General features: G+C 51.0%; 1 protein-coding gene across 7 annotated transcripts in view; it reads right to left on the bottom strand.

Annotated features, from left to right (window-relative positions):
* The window catches only part of CUX1 (cut like homeobox 1), a 348,779-nt gene that overhangs the window by 254,429 nt on the left and 66,714 nt on the right, over positions 1 to 27,636 (bottom strand). For all 7 annotated transcript variants that reach the window (XM_033839695.2, XM_033839699.2, XM_073791974.1 and 4 more), the window contains exon 2: positions 14,825 to 14,935. In XM_033839695.2, coding sequence (XP_033695586.1) covers positions 14,825 to 14,935 — 111 coding nt within the window. The remainder of the gene's footprint in view (positions 1 to 14,824; positions 14,936 to 27,636) is intronic.

Below are 27,636 nucleotides of genomic sequence, written 5' to 3'. Positions count from 1 at the left end.
ATAGCCTCACCCAGTCGCCATCCACACAATACTTTACAGGCCTGATGTAAAAAGCAAAACCAAAAAGCTGTTGAAGGAAAACACCAGAGACTGTTTTTATGACATCAGCATAGGGAGAATTTCTGAAATAAGATTAAAAAACCCACACTCTACATCAAAAACTGGAAAAATAAAAGCCACCTGCATTAAAATTAAAATCTTCCATGTGACCGAGGACAACATAAACACAGTGAAAAGACAGGCCACGGCCTAGGAGGAGAGAGCAGCCATGTACACACGCAACAAAGGATCCAGATTCTGGGTATTAAAATTTCCTACAAGTCGGTAAGAAAACAGCCAACAGCCCGAAAGGAAAATGGGCAAAAGATACAAGCAGTTAAGACACAAAAGAGGAAACTGTATAGGCCAGTCATTGTACAAAAGGATGTTCTCCCACGTTAGAAATAAGGAAATATAGCAAAACCCAATGAGGATGTGGCCAGAACAGGTACTGGGAGATGGGGGGGCATGACAGCATGTAGCCACTGAGGGCAGCTAACTGGCAACACCCACCTGGCCAAGCTGTGACCGGGGACCACACTTCTGGGGGGTTCACCTCGGTAAATTCCTGAACCCACTCCCCAGGACGGGTATAAGAATAAAGAAAGAGTGTCAACAACAACCAAAAATCCACGTGCCGTCTCAGGAGGGCAGTGGATACATCATCTGTGGCTCACGCACACAGCGGAATGAATTTTTAAAAGACCAGGTGGCAGAGGATATATACAGATATCGCAAGATACCATTTGCCTACCATGTGTGTAAATAGTAAAATAGATATATATATATAAAACAATATCTACTGTTTATGAGTGCATAAACATTGCTATGAATGCAAAAAGCATACAGGGATGAAACACCAGTTTCAGGATGGATTTATATCTAAGGAAGAAAGGAGGGCAAGGCAGGGAGGTGGAATTTTAGCTGCAAATGTAACAGTTTATTTCTGTTTGAAAAAGAGGCATCAGAAGCAAATGGACGAAACGTTAACATCTTTCCAGTCGTCATGAAGGGCACAGAAACCTGTGTTTTGTTTTTATACTTTTCGGTATGCTAGAAATACTTCATATAAAAAATAATAATAATAAACCCGGTCACACGGCTTTGCATATAAAAGAACTATGTCATGCAGGTAAGATCCTGTGTGAGGCCTGTGAGTGGGACCCAGGGGAGGCAAAGGCAGCCGTACCTTCTGGGTCTTTCTACCCAAGGGCCACTCCCTCGCACAAGAAGTTCTTGGAAGATGTGTGTGCCGGGGTCTGTTTGACTCCAAACGTTTGCAGGTTAAAATTTACCCAGTACCTTACAAATGCAAGAGCTTCTTGTGACACAACGTTGAAGGCGGAGTGGGAGGTGTTAGGAGCTGAGGTTGCCCCGCCTCCCCAAGGCTGGGGGGCGGGGGGGGGGTCCCCCAGGAAGACAACTGTCCTAACTGTCCAATCTCAGGATACCTGACGGCAGACGCTCTTGGTAACGGTGCGGAGACAGTGAACGGATGAATAAATACGGGGTGAAATTGGGGCCCCAACTGGACTTCGGAACTACAACAGTGACCTTTTAAATGTGAAGTAGGGAACCGCCAAGGGGGGCCCCTGCAGCTGAAGTGGCCCAGGATGCAAGTTACCCATGTGAGAAGTAATCCAGCCTCTGTGCCCTCCCAGGACTGTGCTGGGGAGTCTGGCTGCCAGGGAGGCAGTTGCTGGGGGGCTGTGGGGGGCTGCGTGGGGCAGGGAAGGCGGCTCCGGGGACCCATCCCACCCCAGGGGCCTCAGACCTGCCACCAGCAGGCCTGCATTCCCAACCTCCAGGCAGCTTCTCCGCTTCTGAGCTGTGACGCCCTAGTGGACCTCCTCCCTCCTCTAAGGGGCTCAGTTTTCCTCTCATTGAAATGCAGAAAAATATTGTACCTGTTTCACAGGGATCCTGTGTGTTAAATCAGCCAATACGGTTAAAGTCTTTAGAACAGTGTTTGGTACACAGTAAGTGCTCAGTAAGTGTCAGCTGTTGTTATGAGCTCTTCCCGCTGTGTCCCTGCAGTGACCAGAGTCCTCAACACAGAGCTGCCCGGGTATACCCCAACCACATACAATGGGATCGCCATAACGTTCTGCTGTGTGCAGAATGAATTCTGGATAGAAAAACCCCAAGAGGTAAAGTAGGTGAGGCCTGTTGAGAAGAAAGGGCAGCCCGGAAGTCTTGAGCCCATGGAGGGTGAACAGGAGTGGGCCGGACGGGGAGGGAGTGGGCCCAGCTCAGCGCCCTCGGATCTCGGCCACGCTGCACGGCCATCAAACAACAAAGGGGACCTGGCCTGCTCAGCCTTCAAACCCAGTCAGTGGCAGGACCAGAATCAGGATCCAAGTGTCCTGGTTCCCGATACAACTGTCCTTTTAACTGTATCAACAATACCATAATGTCTTCCTGCTAAAATACTGGACCACAAAGAAAATTATCACCCTCTGCACGGTAGGCGCATAACGCTCCCTGTAGATTACTTTTTCTGCAACTTACATTTTCTGCAACTTACATTTTCAAGTTAAAACCAAGACCCGACAATAGTTAATAATCAGTGTTCAGGACTTCCCTGGCGATCCAGTGGTTGAGACTCCACGCTGCCACTGCCGTGGCCCCAGGTTCAATCCCTGGTTGGGGAACTGGGATCCCGCATGCCTTACGGCGTGGCAAAAAAAAAAACAAAAAACAAACCAGTGTTCAATGATTAGCCCCAACTATTCCCGCCCGTAGCCGCCTTGGGCAAAGAAAGAAAAACTTAAGACAACAGATCTCAGGGTCAGCAGGACCTGTCATCTGTCTCTTTCTTGACTGACAAAAATCTCAAAACAGAAGGGGAGATTTTCCTGTGCTTTGGGTTATAAAAACTCCCGTAAGGTAACCAGTGTTTTCAAGTAAACGTCAGATTTTAGCCTAACCGCTCTTCCCTGGGTATAATCCCGCAAAACGCACACCCAGCACATACAACACCCTTTAAATGGGTATGTCACTTCAGAGCGATACTCAAAAAAAAAAAAAAAAATATATATATATATATATTCTTTTGGTTGTTTTTTTAACTAACAGAAGAGAAACCGCTTACAATTAACTGACTAAAAATCGACTTTTGGAAGCTAAAAGGGGGCAGTCTGACACAATGGTTATGGCCTCGTTCTTGGGAGTCTGTCTGCCTGGGAGGCGGCTGGCTTGCACTCTGTAAAGTGGCACTAAGGACACCCACCTCCTTGGGTGACCGTGATGCACTTAGCATAATGCTTGGCTCTTGGTAAGTACTCGATAAATATTAATAAATAACAGTTCACCACAATTTCAACCAAATTTTATGGCTTTCCCATTTAACCATCATACCTGACAAACTGCACACAACAAGGATGTTTACTGAGAAGAGCTGTGAGCTCCGGTCTATACCCGGGTTATTACTACATCCTATGTAGCATGACATTCTCTACCCAAAATGTACTTCGGTTGAGGTTATTGACCAGAAAGACAAGCTACGGGGCTGCTCCCAAAGAACAGCTTCCAAAGAGAGAGCTTAGGCAAATATTTCCACGCCATGAACAATAGCACCAATGCAAAGGGAGAGAAAATGACCATCTAGACACATACGGAAGGAGTGTATTTTAATTTAACTGAATCTATTCAAGTCTGCCCTAGAAACTAGGTCTATAGCTTACAGACCTATACATCTACTTAATGCTTTAAGAGTATTTTTGTGTGTGGGGACTTCCCTGGCGGTCCAGTGGTTAGGACCCCGTGTTTTCCACTGCAGGGGGCACAGGTTTGATCCCTGGTCGGAACTAAGATCCCACGTGCTGAGCGGCGAGGCCCCCCTGCCCCCCAAAAGTTTTGTTTTGTTTTTTTAAATTTTAGTGCTATTTATAGCTTTCAAATTCACTCGTGAACACAATTTCTCCTTTTAAAAGATTCGATTCCTATAACATACACTCAACAGGCCATTTATTGAGCTCCCGCTATTTGCCAAGGTTACTCTGGTCCGTCTACAGCGTTCTGTCTGACTCATAATTACCCTGCAAGAGTTGTCATCACTCCCATTTTCTGGATAAGAAAATGGAGGCTTGGAGGTTATACAACTCAGAGTGGTCTCGACTAAACTTCCATGCCACATGCATCTAATTACAGCCTTTTCCTTCTGACAGTTATTAAACTCTCAGAGAATCTGTCTGTTATACTTAAAATGGCCCTTTGAAAACTGCTAGACGCACAGAGGAAGCGGCACACGGGTTCAGGAAGGAAAGGGAACGGCAGCCCTGCGACATTTCAGTGAGTGAGTTGGGACAGGCCGCTCCCGGGAAGCAAGCGGGTCCTGAGGGCTCTGCAGATGCCACGCGTGGCCCCCAGGTCAGGGCTCCTGGAGCAGTTCTGCCTGCTTCCTGTGTAACCAACACAGACCAAGAGATTAACTCTTCATTGATTACCTTCGAATTCACTTTTCTGGGCCAAAGGCAGTCAAACAAAACAAGGCCTCCCTCCAACTCAAATGTTTACCGACCGAACTTTCTGACATCCGAATGGAAAAGCTCCCGGTCTTAGGAAGCAGAGGGACCGAATCTGGTGTCTCAAAGTCACTAAGTGGTAAGAGCAAACACAGGCCATCAGGCGTTTAGCTGAAAGAAATTACAGGGACCCCGCAGCTAAGCAATCTGCCCAAATTCAGCAAGGGTAGCAGCAGGGAGCTGTGCAAAAGGTCATTTTCCATTTTTTGATTCAAGAAACTGTCCTAACTTCCTGAAGATCCTTCCACCCATCCATACTCACTGCCGTACTGTCCTGTTTTCATTCTTATCACCACCTGAAATTATCCTGTGTGTCACTTGTTTACGTGGTCACTGTCTGCCTACTCCCCACATGAGCCAGAACCTTCTCTCGGTGTCTTGCTGTATCTCAGAACCTCAGACGGCCCCTGGCCCAGCAGAGGGCTCAGAAGGAAGGAAAGAATGCAGGAAGAAAAGTGTTTATTGAGCACCTACTATATGTTCCTTACAATTGAATTCATTTCACCTGCCCAGCACCTGGGATATTGTCAGTTCCATTTATACACATGGGGTCTGCGTCCCAGAATGCCTGGTGATCTTGGTCAAGGTAACTTAGCCCAAAGATCCTGGTCACCACTTACTGGCTTGTCCACTCCACTCCAGCCCAGGACTGGCCACTTACTTCCCAGGAATCTCACATGTTCCTCAACATGGTCTCTTGAAGTAAGTAGAATATACTTTTGCAGATGGAGGAACTGAGGTTAAGTTTCTGTTCCAATGCCACTGAGCCATGGAGCTAGACTCACTCCATGTGGCCGAGCCTGAGCTAAGCCCTCTTCTGCTCCAGAGGCCTCCTTGGTGCCCTGGGAGCACACTGCAGGGTCTCTCTGGAATGAGGGGGAATAACGTGGCCACCAGCCATTACCAACTGGGGGCTGAATGACATTTGTGTTGCATTCATTACTCTATCTATCACCCTCAAGGCAGGTTTTCTCTCCTAGGGACCCAGAAGAAACCAGAAAATAACCTCTTGGGTTGATAAACTGGCTTAAAGGGTTTAATTGGTAACAGTTAAAAGTTCACTTTTAATTTTTAAACTTTTTCTAGTTAAAGTCTTCTTATAACTTAACGGTGGGTGATTCTGGAATGATTAAACACCCAAGTTGATTATTTGGGCTTTATAATCTGGCCAAATATTGGAGCAGCCTTTTCCAAACCAAGCTGGCCACTGCCCAAATGAAATCCACAAGACCCTTCTATATAGGGAATTTCTTCAGAGGATAAGAGAGAACAAGTGTGGGCTTCCCTGGTGGCACAGTGGTTGAGAGTCCGCCTGCCGATGCAGGGGACACGGGTTCGAGCCCTGGTCCGGGAAGATCCGACATGCCATGCAGCAACTAAGCCCGTGCACCGCGACTACTGAGCCTGCGCCCTAGAGCCCGCGAGCCACAACTACTGAAGCCCATGTGCCTAGAGCCCACGCTCCGGAACAAGAGAAGTCACTGCAATGAGAAGCCCACGCACTGCAACAAAGAGTAGCCCCTGCTCACAACTAGAGAAAGCCCGTGTGCAGCAATGAAGGCCCGACACAGCCAAAAAAAAATAAAAATAAAGAAAGTGTACAGTTCAGTGGTGTTTGGCATATACACAAAGTTGTGCAACCATCACTACTATCTAATTCCAGAGCGTTTCCATCATCCCCCCAAAAACCCCACAAGCATTAGCAGTCTCTCCCCATCCCCCGGCCACTCCTAACCTACTTCTACGGATTTGCCTATTACGGACATTTCATAGAAACGCAATCACGCGGCATTTTGTGTCTAGCTTCTTTTACTGAGCAAAGTGACTCAAAGTTCATCTGTATTATCACATGCTATCCCTTTTTATAGCTGAATAATATTCCATCGTATGGCTATGTCACATTCTGTTGATTGATTCGTCTCTTGATGGACGCCTGGGTTGTTTCTACTTTTTGACTATCTTGAATAGCACTGCTATAAACACTCACATGCAAGTCTTTGCGTGGACATGTTTTCAATTCTTTTGGATACATACCTAGGAGTGGAAGTGCTGGGTCACAGGGTAATTCTGTGTTTAACATTTTGAGGAACTGCCAGAGAAAGGCAGTTCTTGAAATTTTTTTAAAATTCTGTACAGAAAATAAAATTAAAGTGTTAAGTAAAATTTTATCTGCCTGTTTGAGAAATGAATCTTGTAGAGCAGTACAGTTAACATTTTTTAAAATTGGAGTATAGTTGCTTTACAATGTCGCGTCAGTTTCTGCTGTACAACGAAGTGAATCAGCTATACCTATACATATATCCCCTCCCTCTTGGACCTCCCTCCCATCCCGCCCCACATCCCACCCCTCGGTCATCACAGAGCACTGAGCTGAGCTCCCTGTGCTACACAGCAGGTTCCCACTAGCTATCTACGTTACACATGGTAGTGCGTTTATGTCAATCCTAATCTCCCAGTGCATCCCACCCTCTCCTTCCCCCACTGTGTCTACATGGCCGTTCTCTACGTCTGTGTCTCTATTCCTGCCCTGCAAATACGTTCATCTGAACCATTTTTCTAGACTCCACACACATGCGTTAGTATATATTTTAAAGATTCTGTTTTGTAAAGAAAAGATTCCTAAACTAATGCTGTAAATATGGTCACCCAGCGTCCATAGTGCTCAAGGTGCACAGTTCAGTACACATGATGGGTGGAGCCACAGCTCCGGCCTACAGGCCTTTCCCCTTCCGAAGTGGGACGAAGTCATTGTACCAGAGCTGCAGACTCAGCAGAGGGGCTGCGTCTAGATTCCTGGGTCCCCGATGTGAGTGGTCTGCGGGGCCCTGGGGGTATCCGTGTTCCTGGATGGTGTCCGCCTGCATCCCCCGGTCTTCAAGCTTACAGGCCTCCTCCCCACCACTACCCTTCCTGAAAGGCCCGTGTCCCTAGAGGCACGTCGGGTCTGCCCTTCTCTTTAAAAGTCACAATTTGTTAGGGCTTCCCTGGTGGTCCGACAGTTAAGACTCCGCACTCCCAACGCAGGGGTCCTGGGTTTGATCCCTGGTCTGGGAACTAAGATCCTACATACCGCAATTAAGCCCGCGCACCACAACGAAGACCCTGCACAGCCTAAATAAATACATAAGACTTAAAAAGCAAGAAACCATGACTGTATTCCAATAAAACTTAAAAAAAAAAAAAAGTCCTAGTTATGGTTTAAAAAAAAGTCACAATTTGTTGACAGTATAGAAGAACAGGAAGGAGACAATGAATGTCACCTGTACCCCTCCCCTACTCCCTACAGAAATAATATAAGGTTAGCATTTTGGTGATTAACCCTCCAGGCTTTGGGCTCTGTATGATTATGTGTATTTAATAAAGTGGGATTAAACTAGTAAAAAAGGTCACAATTTGTCAAATCAGTGCAGTGGGTCGTCAATGAACGTATTCCCGTGTCCAGTGAGGCACCAGGAAAACTAAGCTCGCACTTCTAGTCTCCCATGTGCCTGAAGCCACACAGGCCTCCACAGTCTGTCCATTTCTTGAAAACAAGAGAAGAGCGAAGAATTCAGTCACTGCTCAACACGCAAGCATGTCCAGTTGTAGCGAAGAACGTCTGAACACTGTTTGATAGTTTAAAAAGCTTGGGGAGTCATTCGTGAGCTCGTTCAATCCTCATGCCAATTCCACGATGCAGCTGTAAGGACCATCCTCACCTTGGCCACCTGACCGGCCTGGGACCCCTACAGGGCCATGTGGGGCAAAGACACCCACCCCCACCCCAGGTTTCTCACCAATCCCCAGCCACGCCGTCTGGAGGCAGCCTGTGCAGGACGTGTCCATCTGAGTTGCAACTTTATTTTTAAGTGACGCTCTTTTTCCAGGCTGAGTCACTCCCTGCAGTGTCTATATAAAGGCTGTAGAGGCAGTGACTAAATGCATTTGGGCCCGGGCCACAACTATATTACTGCCCCCTCCTTCCCTCCCCCAGCCTGCTGACTCCTTTCTCACAGGGAGCGCAAAAGGAGCCACAAGGTTTGCAGCGTCTTTCCGTCCTTCTGTCCCCCTCACCTCCGCAGAAGGGGAGCAGCTGGCTCACGCGTGCTGGAGACGGGCTGGGGGCACGTGACTTTTTATCTCACTCAGAAGGAGTCCATCCTGATCAATAAGAAAGTGACTGGGGACTTAAAGAAGGCGCCCTCGCTCTGCCCCCACCTGCCAGAGTTGGGGAGAAATCCACAAATCCAGTTCATTTCAGCCGTGGCGCAAGATTGCTTCCCGAGTTGTATGTCAAGACGACTCCTGACTATTCTATAACGGTTTCCTAAGAATGTAAAAATCAGAAAAACACTCCAGCCAGAGACAGAGAGGGCAAATTAAGATTCTGGCGCTCAGGAAATGAACGCCCGCGAACAGGCGGTTATGTCAGCAGGAAAGAGAACGTTCCCTTCACGGAGCCAGGCCTGCTGACCCGGGAGGCGGGGCTGTGAGGCTGTGGGTGGTGCCAGGCCCAGGGCCACCTTCCCCATCAGGGATCGAGGGTGGTCAGGGAGCCGAGCCCTGGTCAGGGCGGGCACTGAGCTCTGTCTGTCACGACGGGAGCGAGAGATGGTGACGGAAGAAAGAGGCCACGTGCGTTTGCGCAGGAGAAATGTGGGAAACAGACCCAGGATGTGAGCCTGGTGGACCAGGTGTCACGAGGATTAACACTCAAGAGAGCAAGAAATGTTGAGGCAAAAATACATCAGGGGAAAAAAATGACCAAGGAGAGCTCCCGAATTGCAGCTGCGTTTTAAACCTCACAGAAGAGATGTGACCCCTTTCATAAGAAGCATAGATTAATCCAGCGAAGTCTGACAGTCAGGTGCCTAAGACACATTCTGGGTTAGGAGCTGGACACTCTGCCGGGACAAAAATGAGGCCCAGAGATGGTTCTATGATAAAACTGCAGCATCTCCAGGCGGAGGTTTTCCTTTCCTCCTCCCCATAAAGGATGGTCCTTCTGTTGTTGAAAAGAAAGGCAACAAAACAAAAACCATCCCTTGTGCTCCGTCTGGAAGCAAGTCTAATCTAACACTGAAGACCCTTCTTCTGATGGTTGAGCATCATATTCAAATAGCTGGAGCCGCTGAGCTGGGACAGCACCCCCTGCACACCTCCCGTGACCTGACTCTGTGGGCCTGCACCACTCCAGATGCTCAGCGCATCGAGGAGGCAGCTAAAAGCACCAACTCAGGAGCCAGGCTGCCTGGTTTCAAGTCCCAGCCTGGCGAGCAGCAGCTGTGAGATGGTGGTCAAGACAAACGTTTGTCCCAGGAGCAAACTTAAAAGTTAATCAAACAGAAAGCCAAGAAAAAAAGCAATTCCTAGGTAGAATCATGAAACCCTAGCGTTGCAGTTCCTGTCTCCATCCCCACCCGCCATGGGAAGTAACTCAGTTTCCAGGAGTAAGGAGCCGCGTGTGCCCTAGGAGGGTTCTGGGCAGGGCCCTCCACATCCCTGGTCCTCTAATCTGCCATTAGGTTTATCAACACTGAGGCATCAAAGGTAATCCCGCCCACACCCTGGCTCTCTGATCAAAGCAACAGAAAAGCAAAAGGCACAGGGTTTGGGCCTGCACTGAACCCACAGCTCTGGCTTCAAGAGCTTCAAGAAAGCTGCCGCCAGCCTAGCCATGCTCTTCACCAGCCTCGGGCAGGGAGGATGTGCCAGCCAGCGTGGAGGCACCTGCCCCTGCCGCCAGCCTGCAGGGCCCCGCATCAGCGGGGGTGGCCCAGCTCCTCTACCACCTCCCGGTCCCCAAAATCCAGCCCGGGGGCCGAAGCGCAGTGGCCTCTGCCCAGAGGTCAAGGCCTCAGCATTCATCTGTCACGCAGCCCCTTTCCCCCATCTTTCATCCCCCCACCCCCCAGTCTGGGCACAACTAGGAGGAAGGTGAAGGGAGAGACACATACAGAGCTCCCAGGGTGGTGCGCTGAGACCACTGAGACCACCAAAGCGTGCCCTGCAGCTGTGCATTAAGCCAGGGGCTGCTGGATGAGTTTCAGAGGGTCCAGAAGAAACTAAACTATGTGCAAACGTGTGCATTTCTCAGGGGGCAGGTCCTTCCCCGATGCTTCAAAGGTTGAGAACCAAGGCTCAAAAAGCAGCCCTGCTCACCTACAGTAAGAATCACTGTGACACACGCGGCTTGGAATTTACCAGCACTGACCTAAGAGTGCTTCTGGGGGAAAGTCTGCGTTCAGAAGATTCCAGAGACACTGTCCTATACTTAACATGCCTTATCAGGATGGTGTACTTGCTTGGTAAGAATATAAGGAACTTTTTAAGAACGGGGATAGGATTTTATCCCCAGGGCCAAACCATCTGGCACGTGGAAGGTGCTCAAAAATACTTGTAAAATGCTTACCTGTTGTTACACACCAACTTCTGGAACACTTTGGGTGAGAACAACCTATATTTGTTGTGGATTGTTTTTTTTTTTTAAGTTCCTTGAACTGGCTTTGAGGAGCAGAAGACAACTGTATCTCATGTGTTTCGTAGTATGTTTTCCAAGTTAATGCTCGGTAACAAACACGTACTAGACTCTCGGTGCTGGGCCTGTGGAGCTCTCCACCCCCACACACACACTACTTACTACACACACATTACATACTACCCACACTACATACCACACACACACACACACACACTACACACATAGCAACCCTGTGAGCTGGGCCCTGCCAATTACACTTTTTACAGATGATGAAACTGAGACTTTGGGAGGTTAAGTCACTTGCCCAATGACACCAGCCAGTGAGTCACCTGCAGCAATAAATACAAAGAGTGAAACAACCTAGAACCACCCCCCCCCCCCCCCCCCCCGTCTTTTACGTTCAATTATCATAAACTCAACAGGGAATGCATGTTTAGTCACAGAATTCAAATTTAAAACGTCTTCCTTCGAAAGGGACTCTTTTCTGAGTCAAAGAAAGGCGTGAAACTTCATATGCAGAGTAACTGCATCTCCTTCAGATTAACTACAATCTTGAGTTGAAAAGGACAGAAGCAAGACTATCAATTGACTAGGAATGTGTTCATTAATGACACAAAACTGAAGCTGAAAGAACTGCATTCTAAGCAAAAAGTCCTCAAGGCTCCGGCCTCCGCGGTGCCTCGTGTGCTCCTGGCTGGTGGGGTGGGCACTGACCCACCCCTGGACCCGGGCTTTCCCAGCTGCCCTTGGGCAGCACCAGTCCAGGAAAACACAAACTCCCTGTCGGCAGACGGCTTCACTCACCTCTGACTGCCCCCTGAAGCCTGAACCTGCCTAACAGACTTACTCGACACTCAACAGACTCCTTTCCCAGAACAAAGAGGGACATCAGGGTTTTCATCCAGAATCAACGCACTTGGTGTGACGCCAGCAAGACCAGTGGCACTGGCTCTGCCCTGCCAGCCCGGTCCTCACTCGGCTGACTGTGTGAGGCGTGAGGATGCTGGTCTGTGTCCACACCCAGAGATGCCCCCCGCCATCAACAAGCCAACTTTTTTTTTTTTACCCCTGAGAACAAAGTTCTAAGCAACCTTCATCTTCACACGTCCAATTTCCAGAAGTGTTCCCTCGACAGTAAGTGTTAATCTGTCCTCAGTTGTTTCATAATCAGAAGAAATGACTGATGTCACAGACGGGTCAGGCTCCTCTGGACTGAAGCTCCAAACAAGGTGATGACCCGATACCTGACCTGGGTCCCGGGCCCCACACTCATCGGAGCCCCCAGACACCCCCATACCACAGGACCCCTAAGTCCCGCCATCATGTACCCCGGAGGACCTCGCTGAAGCTACCCACCCCCACCTCCACTGCAGCCTTAAGAGGTCTCAAATCTGCAGAAGGCGCCGGATGGCTGGCAGCACAGGTGAGCCTGTCTTCTCTACAGGGTCTTGCCTCAAGTTCCCATGGGAACCCCACACCAAATTCAAGGATGGGTCCGGGATTGGGAAACGCAGGGGAGCCGTCAGGGCAACAGCCGGTGAGCGGCTTCCCCCTTCCACGCATCTTGGAAATGTGTGCCGCAGCGAGGCCTCCTGACTGTGACAGGAGGAGCCCGAGAGGGCACCAGCCCCGACCAGCTGGCAGAGCCAGGGACAAACAGGATGGCAACGTCCATCCCTTCCAGGCGGGGTTCTGCGTCCCCTTCTCCGTGGAAGACGGTGTCTAAAAACGTGCCCTGGCAAAACCTGCAGAGATATTTCCCAACCCACATCCTACAGCCCCGCCCCCCAAAAACAAAAAAAATCAAGAACACCATATCCTATAGCCCCCCCCCCAAAAAAATCCAAAAAAATCAAGAACAAACAAGCAAAACGTGCCCCGGAAAGCAATGCCCCAAATGGCTCTTCCCCACCAGGCTGCTCCTCCCCAAGCCTCTTCCACTTACTGGGATTAGGAGATAAAATGCAAAGTTTGAGGCTAGGTTTCATCAAGTAACTGGCTTGGGATTCAACAGAGGCCATGGATGGGGGCCGGCGGCCAGGTCCTGCCGACGAGCCCTGTTTAGATGTCAATGGAGGGACGGGCCCGGTCGCTGAGCCCGAGGGGGCTGGAGGGGACACGCCCTTCCCCGGCACCACCTTTAGCTGACAGGACCTTGGGACCCAAGAGGAACACCCAGGCATCCAGTTCTCTTCAGCGCACTTCCTCACAGGACGAATTGTATTCACCTGCTGTTGCCTGACGCCTCGGAAGCGTGACCCCGCCTCCTTCTTAGATTTTTCTACGGCCACCCCTGGACATATGGTCACCAAGGGAAGGACAGTGAGAACACGGGACAGCGGTGACAGCTAGTTGCTAGATCAGCGCTGAAGGTGGCTCGAGGGACACACCTGACCCGGGCTGGTCTAGTGAAACAAAGTCAAAGACAAGAGCGCGAGAAACCCCGCGGCGAGACCCTCCGGGAAGGTCTGCTCTGAGCAGCCCAAGAGGAGGAAGGTGGCCTGTCGCTCGACTGCCTTCTCTGATCCTGCCTTTGCTCATGACATGACGAGGTGGAACGTGGAGACCAGCAGTCCACCCCCAACCCCAGCGGCACGGAGGACGGCAACCCCCAAGCCTGAATCACTCTGACCCGCGTGTCTGGTCCTGATACAACACGGAAGATCCACGTTTCAGGGCAGGGTGGGGTGGAGGGGGTAAGCAATGAACCTAAAACTCAGGTGGGTCTGCCCCTACAGCCTTATTTCTTTCCACTGGACTACCACGATTTTTTCTCCTAAAATACTTATTCTGAAAATAGCGGGTTAATTACTTGTTTCCCCAAATGATTCACAGTAACACTCCCTTAAACAGCAAGCTCCTCTGGAGCACTTAAAATGGGTCCACTTTTAAGCAAATTCAATTCACACATCATTTTCCAGGACTATTATAAAAGTTAGAAGCATCCCTCCCAGAAAGCAGCTTTTCTTCCAGGCCTGTTCCTTTGTTCTCCATGGAAGAATCTGGAGGCCTGGCAGCCAGGGCTGAAGCTCTGAACACCCGCCACGTGCTCACACCTGAGTGGAGGGTGCAGGAGGCTGGGTACGAGCCCTTGGCACAAGCACCACTGTGGGTCCAACTGGCAGAAGCTCACGGAAAGCAATCCTCACGTCTGCTCAACTGTCTGTAAAACTCTCCTGTCTTTTTATTTCTTCTGAAGCCTTTGATAAGGACTCAGGGAACAAGGGACCAAGAAAATAGGGCAGGAAAAGGCTGCCCCAGCCACTCTAAACACTGTCCTCTGAACACATACTTCCAAAAAAGAAAAATCAGGAGCTCACGAAGTGCACATTTCCAGTGCCCTTTAAAGCATATTTCAGGAAACACAGAGGCAAGTAAAAGGCCAGACCAGACGAAACGTCTGTTTCGCAAGAAGCGTCGGCACACTGCATCCTTGGATGCGTGCAGCCTGCAGGTGCCCCTCTGAGGCCCTGCCACCCGGCTCTGTCCCTGTACTCACGCTCCCTAAGGACCCGGGGTGAGGTCCTGCCTACAGACATGAGCACACGGCATGGTGGGGCTGGGGTCCCGCCCCTGGCTCCCCAGCTGGTTCAGCGTCTGCATCTAGAATTCACTCGGGCTTTAATCTGGTCCCCAGCCCGCACAGGGGCTCGCTGTTGGGGCCAAGGGCAGCCGAAAGGAAGGAGCAGACGGCCCGTCTGCTAGGAATGAAGTGCTCACGACACAGCCTCCGAACGCGCGCTGGGACGGGAAGACGCCCCCTCTCCCGAGAGCCGGGGAGGGAGACGCCGCTGCTCACCTCCGGGGTGTTCTTCTTGAACTCTCGGCTCTGCTCGATGAGCCGCTTTCTCGACTGCTCGCTTTCATCCTGCCGGTTCGCCAATACTGTTGCGGTGGCATCGAGTTCCCTCTGCGGAGAGAAACAAGAAGGGAAGGCGAGATTGTAATTGCACTTTGTACGGGAGGAGAGCACATTTGCACCCGACCAGGGCACCGGGTGGCGGGGCGGTGGGGGAGCCCGTGGCTCCAGGGATCACCACCTCGTGGCCCAGGAGGGGCTGGGGGCCAGCGGAAAGGGACCGGGGCACCACCAGGAGGCTCCCATCCGCCCCCGTGCACTGACTGGCTTGAAAAAACCAAACCCGCTCGGCTTGACATGCTGGGTATCGACAGGCGCACCACAAGTGACTGCTCCCATGACAGGACACGCAGATGCATTTTTCTTGGCTAAAACCAGAGTCAGCCCAGTGCCCAAACACCACCCCTCCCCAGAGTCACTCGCTTCTGCTCTTCACGAGCGTCTTTCCTGCCACGTCTCTGGGCCCCAGTCCTGCTGCTTGACTCCGGGCTGCTCCCCGGGGCATCCTGTCTGACTCTCTGGGCCTGGCAGCTTCTGTAGTCACATCTGATTTGCTTTTGTTCAACAGATACTTATTGTGGGCTTACTAGAGGCCAGACATCATGCTCAGGACCTGTCAGTTGTTTTCAAAAGGGACCTTAAGAGGCAAGTCCCAAGAATAAGGATCTCCAGCGCCGGGTCAACTTGGGAAGCGAGGCACCTGGGAACGGTGTTATCTCCCAACCCCTAGACTTGCCCCTGAGCCTCTGAGAACCAACAGGAGCGGGTGGGCCCCTGTCGCACACAACAAACCGGCACGCGGAGCGTCAGAGAACCTGGGTCCTAGCGTTGGAAGCTCTGGGAGGAGAAGCCAAGAGGCTCCGTTTGAAACAAGCCTGCGGCAGATGGGCCCAGGAGGGTGGTGTCCTGGGCGGACAGCAGGAGTGCAAGGACACATTCCCGAAGCCACCGCGAGAGTCGCATTCTCGTGCTGGGTGGCTTTGGCTACTGAAGACACACACGGGCACATTCTGCTTAGGATGCGAGCGGCGGCTCCAAGTGGCTTCTCAGTGGTACAGCCCGTCGCCCCGAGGCCCAGCAGAGCTAAGGGAGGCGAGGAAACTCCAAGCTGAAGATCCATGCACAGACATCCAGGAAGCCAAGAGGCCTTCTACGCCCACCCTCCACCCACCCGGCTTCCTTTTTGGCGGAAGTAACCAAAGGCGTCTGCGAACCCTGCTGCTGAGCACTTCGTTCGTTCCGCTACAGGGTGGGCCGCTGCCAGACGGGGCGGCGGAGTGCTGGAACAAACATCTAGGGTGCTGTCAACTTGGAAATGGCAGAGAGTTTTTAAAGGGGTGGGGGGTTGGGGGGAGGAACAAGGGGGTGGGGGAGATGCCACCACACCGCACTCTCTCCCTCCCTCCGCGCTTCTGGCATTGCGGCAATTCTTGGGCAAGCAAGTCCAAAAGAATAACGTGGGCTCGGATTCAAGAACAGATGTCAAAGCTACTGCAGAAAAGAGGGAAACACTGCACATTTTGATAGACCACATTTGAAACACATCCCAGTCAAGTGAAGGCAGGGGGGGAAAAAAAGAGCAACTGAAACCAATGTGGCAGCGTGGGGATGGAGACAGAGGAGAGAGCAATCGCAGATAAGCAGAAGGCTTCTCAAAAATATAAACAATCTGGTAAGGAGGAGGACTTAGACATCTATATTTAAGCAGCAGCAGCAGAAGTTATAAAAGGAGATTTCAAGAAAGGGGGTAAAAAGCCAATATTGAAATACGACAAAAAAAGTAAAGTTGATGTTTGGTTCCAATCACACACAGATGCAGAAAACTTAGAGAAAAACAAAGAGCTTTCAGTGAAGACCCTACTGCCTGGGGCGGGGTGGGGGTGGGGGGGCGGCGGGGGAGGGGTCCCTTAATCAGAGGGTGTCTGGTGACTTCTGCCGACAGGTGCTGGATGCTGGAGGCACACGGCCGACTGCAGGGTCCCAGACCTAGTGGGAAGAACTCGGGGACCGTGGGGGTAGCACTGCAGGAGATGTCGAAGAGCACACGGTCTGTGGGCCTCCCTGGGCCCCTCGGTCCCCCCACCTCTCACTCTGAGGTCTGTCCCAGCCCGGCATCAAGGGGTTCCGTGGGCAGATCCATCAGAAAGCCTGACTGCGGACGGCTGAACCTGGCACAGGTCGCTTGATGGAAGGGAAACTGACCCACCCCTATCGCGGGGTAGCAGGGCCAGGGCGCCCGAGGTGACCTGCTAATGGCAGGCAGGGACCCAGGTGGTGGGGGGCCGCGGGGGGCATGCCACACCCCCTTCGCCATGTGTGCAGACATACGCAGGCCCGAGTGAGAAACCAACAGGGCTCTCGGAAGTGCACCGGGTGCCGCCACCCACCGAGCATGAGCCTCTGCCACGCTGGGTCTGGCTGCTCAGGTTCAAGGCTCACAGTCTCAGTCCTGGAGGACATCAAGGCTTTCTAAGGCTCTGGGGACAACACAAAGGCAGGAGATGGCTATGAAACATAAGCCAAATACTGTTTTATTATCTACCCAGCCAGTCTATCCTCCAAATGTCACATATAATGATCCGTTAACAAGGGAACTGAATGTTTCGGGGGAGTGGCAGTGGGGGTCTAAAATACAGAATCTCAGCCCCTGAGTCACTGGTCACATGTAACAAGGAGCACAGAGAGGCCCCACATCTGAAAGGCATTAAAAATTCACAAAGGGGATGTCCCTGGTGGTGCAGTGGTTAAGAATCTGCCCGCCACGGGTTCGAGCCCTGGTCCGGGAAGATCCCACATGCCGCGGAGCAACTAAGCCCATGCGCCACAACTACTGAGCCTGTGCTCTAGAGCCCTTGAGCAACAACTACTGAGCCCACGCACCTGGAGCCCGTGCTCTGCAACAAGAGTAGCCCCCGCTCCGCACCGCAACGAAGAGTAGCCCCCGCTCACCACAACTAGAGAAAGCCCACGCGCAGCAACGACGACCCAACGCAGCCTAAATAAACAAATAAATAAATGAAATGTATTTAAAAACAAAGAACAAAAAAAACCCAAACAAACAAAAAAAAGCGTAGAACCAACCTCAGTGTCCAGCAATAGCACATAGTGTATCGGCATATCCACTCAAGAATTATTTTGCAAAAATGCAATCCTACATACACACAATATGAGATGGGATGATACTCAAGATATATTTAAGCAAAAAAAAAGCAAAGTGCAAACCAATGCTACATTGCTTAAAAGAGTATCTATACACATGTTTGCATATGCTCTGCTTGTCTCTAGAAAGATGGAGAAACTTGAAACTGTGCTTGGCTCTGAGGAGGCCCGGGGGGAGGGGACTTGCTCTCCAGGTATCTTTTGGCTATTCTGCCATGTATATGAATTACCTGATTGGAAAAGTCGCAATATATATTAATTTTATACATATTTAAAAACTGCTAATGTGACCAAAACGCACACGCGTATAGTTACACAAACATATTTCACATGCTGTGTCCCCATATATGCGTGTGCGTGGTCTCCGTGTCCACCTGCCCAGGGACAGAGGCCTGGGATAGATGACCCCTGACTCACTCTGGTGATTCAAAAAGTGAGGCAAGTGCGTCCTTTGTCAAAACAACAGCTGTTTCTTGCACAACGTGCTGCACGCTGGCCAGTCTCAGGGCTTACAGACGAGTAGGAGGTGGCCTACTGGTCGAAAACACCACTCAAGTCAAGCCCCAACCTTCCCACTCTCTGAACTGTTCACAACTGTCCTCCCGCCGGAAACACCTGGCGACCAGGTCCCAGGTGACCCATGGGCTCTGAACAGGGGGCATTTCCAACTAGGCCGAAAGAGCTAGAAATGGTAATGACAAAGCATCTTGCAAGGACGGCACCTGGCTGCAGAAACTCTGGGGTTTTCTTTCAAAGTCGTCATGGGATGACTGATGTCAGGAGGTGACAAGGTCCAGGGAAAGACCTCTGGCTTTGGACACCTCACCCCATGAAACTGGGGAGCTGCCCCCAAGAGCTGTGGACGCTGCAATCCTGTTTTCCTCACTGGCTTTGATTTCTGCGATGCTTCCTCTCCATTTCTGACAGATCCTCAGAGGGCAGAGCTCCCAACACTGGAAGCTTCTCTCTGCCTGAACCCCAGCCTCTCAGCCGAGTATTAAAGGCTCACTAAACACACACACAAGTAAAAAGCGACCATGCAGCTGCCCATTTAAAAGGAACTTTGGGGGAAGCGTCTCCCAAAGAAAACAACATGTCTCTTAATAAAGTCAACGATCAGTTTGGAACCCCTCGCCTTTAAAGTGAGTGGTTAGCTGCTGGTTTTAAACGCGTGTGTGTGTGTGTGTGTGTGTGTGTGTGTGTGTGTGTGTGTGTGTGTCTGTGTGTGTGTGTGTGTGTGTGTCTGTGTGTGTGTGTGTGTGTGTCTCTGTGTGTGTGTGTGTGTGTGTGTGTGTGTGTGTGTCTGCAATGCTGCCACACTTTACGGGAGATCCTCTCTCCCTGAGGCCCCCAGGCCAGGCCTGGCTTCTTCAGGGCTTATCTGTCAACTAATTAACGGCAAATCCTATATAAGAATTTAAAGTGGCTTTATTAGGGAAAATGCAGAGAGAGCACCTGTGCAGAAAGGGGAAGGCCAGCCATGGTTTCTGCATGAAGAAGGCCTTGGAACATTTTCTGTTTCGTTTCCTGCAATGGAATCGCTGGACAAATGGAAGCTACTCTGACTAGAAAGGGGTGAAAGGCCCAAGGCCACCCACCTGCCTCCTTCCGTCACCCCCTCCCTGGCCTCCTACACGGAACATCTGGAGACCCTTAGAGAACCCTGGTTTGGATTCCAGGCCCCACCCCTTTTATAACCTGTGTGGTTTGGGGAGATAACTAAGGCAATGCATGTCCACCTTGAGGCATGGTGAGCGCTCCATCGAGGGGAGTTTTTCTGTCCCATCAGAGCCACACGCTTGACCTCAGGCTAGAATGCATTCTGCCACCAGTATCCCCAACTCAGCCAGGGGGGCTCCAGGGATGCACAGGTGAATTGGAAGTTGACCCTGACCTCCAGGTACCCACAGTCCAGCCGAGGAAACTAGGCAGGCGTGGAAGAGCGACAAGACAGAGGGGACCAGGCTGGTGGAACGAAAGCAGGCAGAGGTTAGATAAGGCAGGACACACTGCCAGCAAGAAGGGGCTCCAGGTTTTCGTGAAGGACACCCATCTCGGCTGGGGCCTGTGTACGGGCCGGCCTGCGTCCGCCGGTCACCCTGCACCTCTTCCTCCTCGTCTGGGCTCACCGAATCCCCGGTACAACTTCCGGTTGTGAGTGCTGCTGTCAGAGACCATGAAAGGGGGCTTAGATGGAGCAGGACCCAGGTCAGGTCCCCCCGGGGAGGCTGGCTTGGGCACAGAAGTGGTGAAAGGGCTGCTGAGAGGGGGCTGGGGCTAGAATGGACACACTGTGTTCAGTTAGAAGTCACAGACACTGACCAGGACACCCACTGTGAGCATGCGCGCGCACACACACACTGTGCTCATACACGAGATCGCTCTGGAAGGCTCCCCAGGTTCAAGATCCTGGTGCCATTCCTCATACTGGGGAGGAAACTGAATGGGCGGGGGGCCGGGGGGGGGGGGGTGGGAGGTCCTTTCACTGTCTACCCTTTTGTATCTTATGGATTCTGTACACGTAAATGTAATGACCACTCCTAAAAAGTAAACATTTATCTTTTAAAATCTCATTTTTTCCCCTATAATGACACGTGGGCTTTGAAGGACTGATAAGAGCCTATGAATGCCTCATTCCCAGCAGAGCCCTCACGTGGTCCTGCAGGAAGTGCGTTTTGTCCTGCTCCCGGGTGTGTGGACAGATGATGGTCTCTGTTTCAAGGAGAACCTTGCAGAATTCCCTAGGGAAACGTTAATGTTCTCACTTATTTTATAAGTTTAGGCAGGGAACCAAGTCTGACCCCATATCTCCCAAGTGTTCCTTCAGACACTTAATTCTTACCCATCACCTTCCCACTCACAGTCTTTGATTCACCACCGGGCGATACAAGGATCTGAATTCCGGCTACAGTGTTCTGTCACGTGATGTCAGGCTGCAGGCCAGCAGTCAGCATCCCCACCCAGGAAGCCACAGTCCTACAGAATCAGATGGACCTGGACGCGGCCCAGGAGAATCTCAACAGAAGGCAGGCGGTGCAGGAAAGGGGAACAAACGGAGAAAAGCAGAGCAACCGAAGGCGGGATGGCAGGAGGTGCTGGCGTGTGTACAGGGGGCTGCAACGAGGGTCCCTCGATGCCAGACCAAGGCGCCCTTGCCCCCTCATGGGTGTGAATCGCCACACAGCTATAAGGTCACCAGGACACACACACGCACCCTGCAGGAAAGGGGGCTTGTCATCCCTGCTCAAAAGCCTTCAGGGGCTTCCCAGGGGGTCTGGGTGAGACCACCAGGGCCCACCAGGCCCCTCACTCACCTCAGGCCCTCAGCACAGGCTCTTCCCTCTGCTTGGAAGACCTTCCCTTCTCTCTCTCATGGAACCTGTCAGATCTCTGCTCAAACACTGCTTCCCCTGCCCCTCATGCCCCTCCCGCCCCAGAAGGTGTGCACCCGACTCCCTAAACTGTGCCTGTCTGCAATTCCGTACTGGCCTGGGTGCCTGTTTAACTCTGGGCGCCCCACAGGCTGTAAGCTCTGGGAAGAAGTGTTTTTGCCCACTTCACCTGGTGCTGGGGCACATCGTGGTCGGCCCTCCGTACCTGTGGGCACTGCATCCAGGGATCCAATCCACCAGGGGCTGAAAATATTCGAGGAAAAAAATTTCCAGAAAGTTCCCAAAAGCAAAACTAGAATTCACCACAATCCCGCAACTATTTACACAGCATTTACATTGTGTAAGGTAGTATAAATAATCTAGAGAGGGTTTAAAGTATACGGGAGGGCGTACTTAGATTATATGCAAATACTATGCCATATTATTTAAGGGACTTGAGCAAATCCCCATGGATACCGAGGGACTACTGTAGTCAGAATCTGCCAAAAGAAAGCGTAAGCTAAAAACAAAACAAAAAAAAAAAAAACAAGGAAAAATTAAAAGAATCACAAAATAAACTAAATGCTCCAACAGAAGTTCAGAGTAAGTGCAAAAGGGTTCAAAGGAAGAGAGGTTACTTCTGTTTGGGGAAAAAAAATCAGAAACAGCTTCAAGAAAATAATAGCACCTTTGAGAGAATTCTGGGGTGGGCAAGGATGCACACCGGACAGAGGGACCAACAGAGGGGGAGGGCACAAATTTAAGAACTGCAGACAGCAAGGCTTCCAGTCGGAAAGAGAGAGGCTGCCAGAAAAAGGTCGGCCCAAGCACTGACCCTTGAATGAAAGAGAACAGTCTAGAACAGTTCAAGAGGCTGTGGAGGAAGGGGACAAGTTGACAGCGGCACCTTCTTGAAGGCAAGAAGGGATGAGGAGGGAGGGCAGGGGCGCCTGGAGGAGACCCACAGCCTCCTCCAGCTCAGCTTCAAAGGACCGTGGGTGGTTCCTTGGATGGTACCATTTTTCTAAGAATTAGGATCATCTGGCTACGAGGGGCTCAGCTCTGCTGAAGGCGCCGGGGCAAGGTCTCCCTGCAGCCGAGGAAGCCACTGTCATCACAGCTCCACCGTGAGAACAGGAAACAGGAAAAACAGGGACAGGAAGAGTCCGTGCCAACAGTGCTTTGGGTAAAATAGGGAGCAGCAAAGCAGACGTGGAGGGCTCGCTGTTGCGGCTCCTCCAGGCCTGTTGGCAGGGCCCATGTCTGCTTCCCCAAGAGGGAGATCCCAGGAGGAGGCCCTCACGCAGGGAATGCACAGCTCCTGGGGGCACCCAGCACAGAGTCCAGCACGCAGCAGGCGGGCAGCACACGCGGGTGCGCTGGGCGGACAGGAGGCGAGCTCTCTGGGTTAATCACACCCTGAGGTTCTCAGGGAACACGCAAGGGACTGCCTACAGTTGAAGTTTCTAGTTGTCTGGGGGCTTAATCAAAAACACCGTTTCAACCCTTGCGGAAACCTGCATGGTGTAGTTAGCTATCTTCTCCCGTCTTGGAGTTTAGAGTCGAATGAACAGAAGGTAACCTCTTGGCGGGGTCTCACAGAGCACAGTGGGGTTCCCTGTGCCCAGGGAAAGCAGAGAGAACGGCCAGGGACTAGCAACTGGGTGGGAGGGTGGGGAAGCTGGCAGGGCGGCGCAGAGGCCAGTCTGCATACAGACTCCCACCACCTTTTAGCTCTGGACCAAGCCAGCCCTCTAACCTAAAAGGGGAACGCTGATACACACAGAGCTGCTGTGAGGATTAAATAAGATGAAATGCCTGGTACGAGTGAGAACGTTGGAGCCCACCTGAAATAAAGATCGTTTTCTCATGTTCCTTTAACTCTGAAGAAAAGGTTATTGTGTGTCAAGTATGTACCATACATCTAGTAGGTACTTGATATTTCTGGATTCTGGGAGATGACTTGATATTAATTCCCAGTCTAAGAAATTCAAGTGAAACAATTCACTCCAACATACACTTACTGCCTGAGGTCTTTCCATCTAAAGGCGGGCTGGCACAGAGGTGGGGGGCAGAGTTCTTACGTTTTTAAATGGAACTCTGATTTTGGATCGAGTGAATGCGTTACCTATTCAGAAACTAAAATAGAACAAAAATAAATAAATCATCCTAACAAAAGCTACGAGCCTTTCTGTGAATTCCTCGGCACAGAGAAATTTCAAGAGAGAACAAGGTTTTGTTTCTTATTGTTTTTCACCCCGTCGGAAACCCACGACGCAGAGACAAAAATGCCAGATGTATCTAACCAGCATTGCACTACATGTAATACTTGACAGACTCTCATTTAAAGAATGAGATGTGAGAGACGGCATCTCGGTGATGCATAATGAAACACAGGCGATCAGAGGCCTGGGTCGCTGTGGCCCGGGACCGGTGCAGGGAGAGGGAAGGACGCCTTTTAACCCTAACTAACAGGATTCTGTTACTAATCAAAACGAATGAAACTGCTGTCGTCTGCCCGGCTCTGAACTACAACAGTGTCTGTTGCGTAAGTTGCATTCTCTACTGTTCTTTGGCCACATGGCAAAGCAAAACGAAATTCTGCCTTGGCAGCCTCAGCCTTTCAGGCACACACGGCTCCAAATGGCGGGAGTGCTCTCCCTCTCTGATCTTAAACTTCTCCAAGGAGCCCAAAAGCCTTTCATGCCCCACCCTCCACCCCCACCCCAAGGTGCCACTAGGGTTGGTCCTTGCTGTCTGGTTGTCTCTTTTTCCTGGGCTATCACCTTCTCCCCTGGCCGTCTTGTTCCTGGGTGAGTCTCTTTTCTTCTGCTTGTCCCCCAGGTCACAGCCTCTGCCATCCCCTCCTGAGGTGGCCGCTGTCACTCCCCGTCCCGTGGGCCTCAGCCCACTTGGGGAAGAGGCAGCCACAGGAGCTTGGCTAATCCCATGTCACAGATGAGGAGACCAAGGCCGGGCGCGGACGCGACGTACTTGCTAACAAATGCCCAGGGAAGAGGCCCTTGACTCCGTGTCTTTTTCTCAATCTTCTTATGCTTACTATACATTATGAGACAAATTCCAAAACGAAGTGGAATCTTGTTACAATGTGAAATGCCCACGAAGGCTGACCTGGCTGCGGGGTGGGGAGGTCTTTGGCTAAAGCGTTCATTTCCCTGCCGAGCTCAGTGCAACTGGCCCACTGGTCTGGCTGCAGGACAGGAGACGGACGTCAGAGAGAACAGAGCCGCCTAAACTCCCGGATTCACAATGGAGAGAGAGAGACTCGAGAGATCTCCAGTGGGCTGAGCTGCCAACCAATGAATTGGAACCAGGGGCCAATTAGTGGAGTGAAGCGGACGAATGGGGAAGGCATCCTCCAAAACAGTGGCCACTAGCCACGTGTGAATCGAAATTAAATTACAAATTCCTCAGTCGCAGTAGCCGCACGTTGAGGGCTACTGACAACTGTATTCAATGGCACAGACACAGACCGTTCCATCAATGTGGGAAGTTCTGCTGGACAGCGACAGTCTAGAAGGACTCCCCAGGTTCTGAGGGTAACATTATTAACTGCTACAAAGCAGAGACTGCTGCCCCATTTCACAAACTGAGTAAACTGATGATCAGATGACCGGGCTTTGCCCAAATCACACCACGAAGTGGTTGGAAATGAGATCTGAATCCAGCTCTGGGTAACTAACTCCATGCAAGCCGAAGCTCCTTGAGGTAAACCCCAGCAGTGCCTCTTTCCCAAGCTCCGGCTTAACGCACTTGACTTTCTCTAGGAAACAGGAGGCAAGGCCATGGGCTAAAAATGAGGCAGGAGCAGGAAAAACGTGTTTTAGTCTCAAAAATAATTACGCCACTGCCAAAAGGAGTGATTCCAATCTCATCTATGCTGGTAAATGTTTTCCTCCTAAAGTATTTGTTTCAGAAATAAGCCTTTAATTTGAATACTTTAAGAGCCAAAATTTCTGTCTGTTGAAAATATTTATTTCTATTGTTTGGCAGGAATCAATTTGTTAGGGCACCAGCCACTCTGGCAAAGGTTCCCTTCCACTTCTCTGGGAAAACACTTGGCGGCAAAGCCATCCACCGCCCTGCAGCTCACTCGCTCTCTGCCGGGGCTGCCCCGGCCACAAACATCTGCCGGCGCAGACGCAGGCTGTGAATCAAACCCAGTGTGTGTGCAAGGAAAGACGCGCTTTGGGGGTTACTAGGAATACATAGCTGGGCTCAGTGGGCAATCAGCTGAAAGTGATTTCCAGGAGCAGAGGACATGTTCTTTAATTATTCTGAAGGTGGTAGAAGACCTGGGGCCCAATATCAGGTGATTTTTCACATAGCCCCGTCTCTCCCACCGTTAGTGAAGTCTAGGAAGCAAGCAGCAGAGTTTCAGGAAGAGCCCGCTCCATCCTGCCTACAAGAATCTGGACAGGCCACCAGGATGCCCTGAGCCTTGGTTTCCGCATCTGTAAGATATGCCACCTACCCTGGCTCGAAGGGTTGTTGGAAAACTGCATGACATAAAGAATAAGAAAAACTCTTGCAAGTTAAAGAACTTCCACAGAAATGGTAGTTCTTCTTATCTCCTGCGAGGATAAAGTATCCTACAATTTCCTCACTTAGCTCCCTTTTTTATACACTACGGGGGTGGAGGGGGGCTTAAGAGACAGAGCATGAAAGTTAAAAGCTATCACAGTTACAGGTGAAGTGCTAATAACTTCATTCTGGAACTGTCAGGCTTGGTTTTTTTAAAATCACAGCCGTGGCTTGCACTAGCACTCTACCTGTAGCTGTGTTCCCTTCTCACATTTTAATTAGCAAATAAGAACTCCAGAAAGCTCTCAGAATGTTTTCGCCTGGAGTTTGTAAGCAAAGGTTGAAAGCTGCCAAGTGGCTCCTGGGGGCAACCAACCCCCTAACAGACATCTACCAACGACGCTGAGCAGGTTCATCTGAACAGCTCATTTCAGGCCAAGAGATGCCACCTCTGAGCCAGCTTTGATTTCAGTTTTGCGTTAATTTTCAAGCGAGCAAGGTTTACAACATCCTGCCACTGGCTGGATGGCAATGGAGAACCGCTGCCCGCCAGACAGCCCGGCACAGTGACACTCGTGTGGCAAAGTGAATGTCGCACGTGATTCCTTCACGCTCTCCTGGCACCAGGGCTGCTGGCCACTATCAGGGAACCGGGGTGCTGGGCAGCAACAGGTGACATCACGTGAGGGCTCCCAGTGCCGAGAGCAGCGGTGTGATCTTAAAGGGGCCGTTTCAATCCTCAAAGAGTTCCACCTCTGGCTATGCTAGAGGGACACCCGGGAAGAAAAAAAGGGCTGCTCCGGGAGCTGCCCTGGAAGTACCGTTCCAGTCTGCCCACTCTACCCTGTCCGGGGAGCTTTCTAAGAAAAAGCTGGAGGGGCACTTCATTTATTTTAATATTTATTTATTTGGTTGCATCAGGTCTTAGTTGCGGCTTGCCAGCTCCTTAGTTGCTGCACATGGGCTCCTTAGTTGTGGCATGCATGTGGGATCTAGTTCCCTGACCAGGGATCGAACCCGGGCCCCCTGCACTGGGAGCGCAGAGTCCTATCCACTGCGCCACCAGGGAAGTCCCTGGAGGGGCACTTTAACTCAGACTTTATCGAGCCAGCTACAGAGCTATTGTTAACTCTCTAAACTCACGTGAAAGGATGAGGACACACAATTGACCAGCACAATTACGGCAAACTACTACTGACTCTGGAATGGGTTCAGATACTCGCATCCAGAGCCCTCAGCCAGTGCAAGCTGTTGCCCGGTGTGGACAGGTGACCCACGGCCTCCTGAGCGCCCCACGAGGGCTGGGGGTGGGGGGAGGTTGTGTGTGTACACATAGAAGGGGGGCTAGTTCTTGAGGCAGAAAACCAATGCCAATTACAAAGCGTTCCCAACCTCTCTGTGACCCCTCCAAGTTCAGGGTCTCATCACCTGTTTTCCCCTAACTCTGGGTGTTATTTCTTAACTACACAGACACCCAGAAGAGTTCTGAGCTCAGTAAAATGACGCCACTTGTTTTGGCCCAGGAATGACATTTCCCTATACCCTCTGTTCTTGGTTTTCTGTGTGATTTCTTGAGGAGCAGCGGGGAGGAGGTGGTCCTGATCTGCTCTGGGGTCAAAAGGCAGCTCCCAGTAGAGTGTGATTTATAAAAGGACACCTCTCACCCCGTGGCCTCCT

This window comes from Tursiops truncatus, chromosome 15 (genome assembly GCF_011762595.2).
Source record: "Tursiops truncatus isolate mTurTru1 chromosome 15, mTurTru1.mat.Y, whole genome shotgun sequence".
Taxonomy (NCBI): domain Eukaryota; kingdom Metazoa; phylum Chordata; class Mammalia; order Artiodactyla; family Delphinidae; genus Tursiops; species Tursiops truncatus.
Note: the sequence above shows the minus strand (reverse complement) of the source record. Positions and strands in the feature narration are given on the sequence as shown.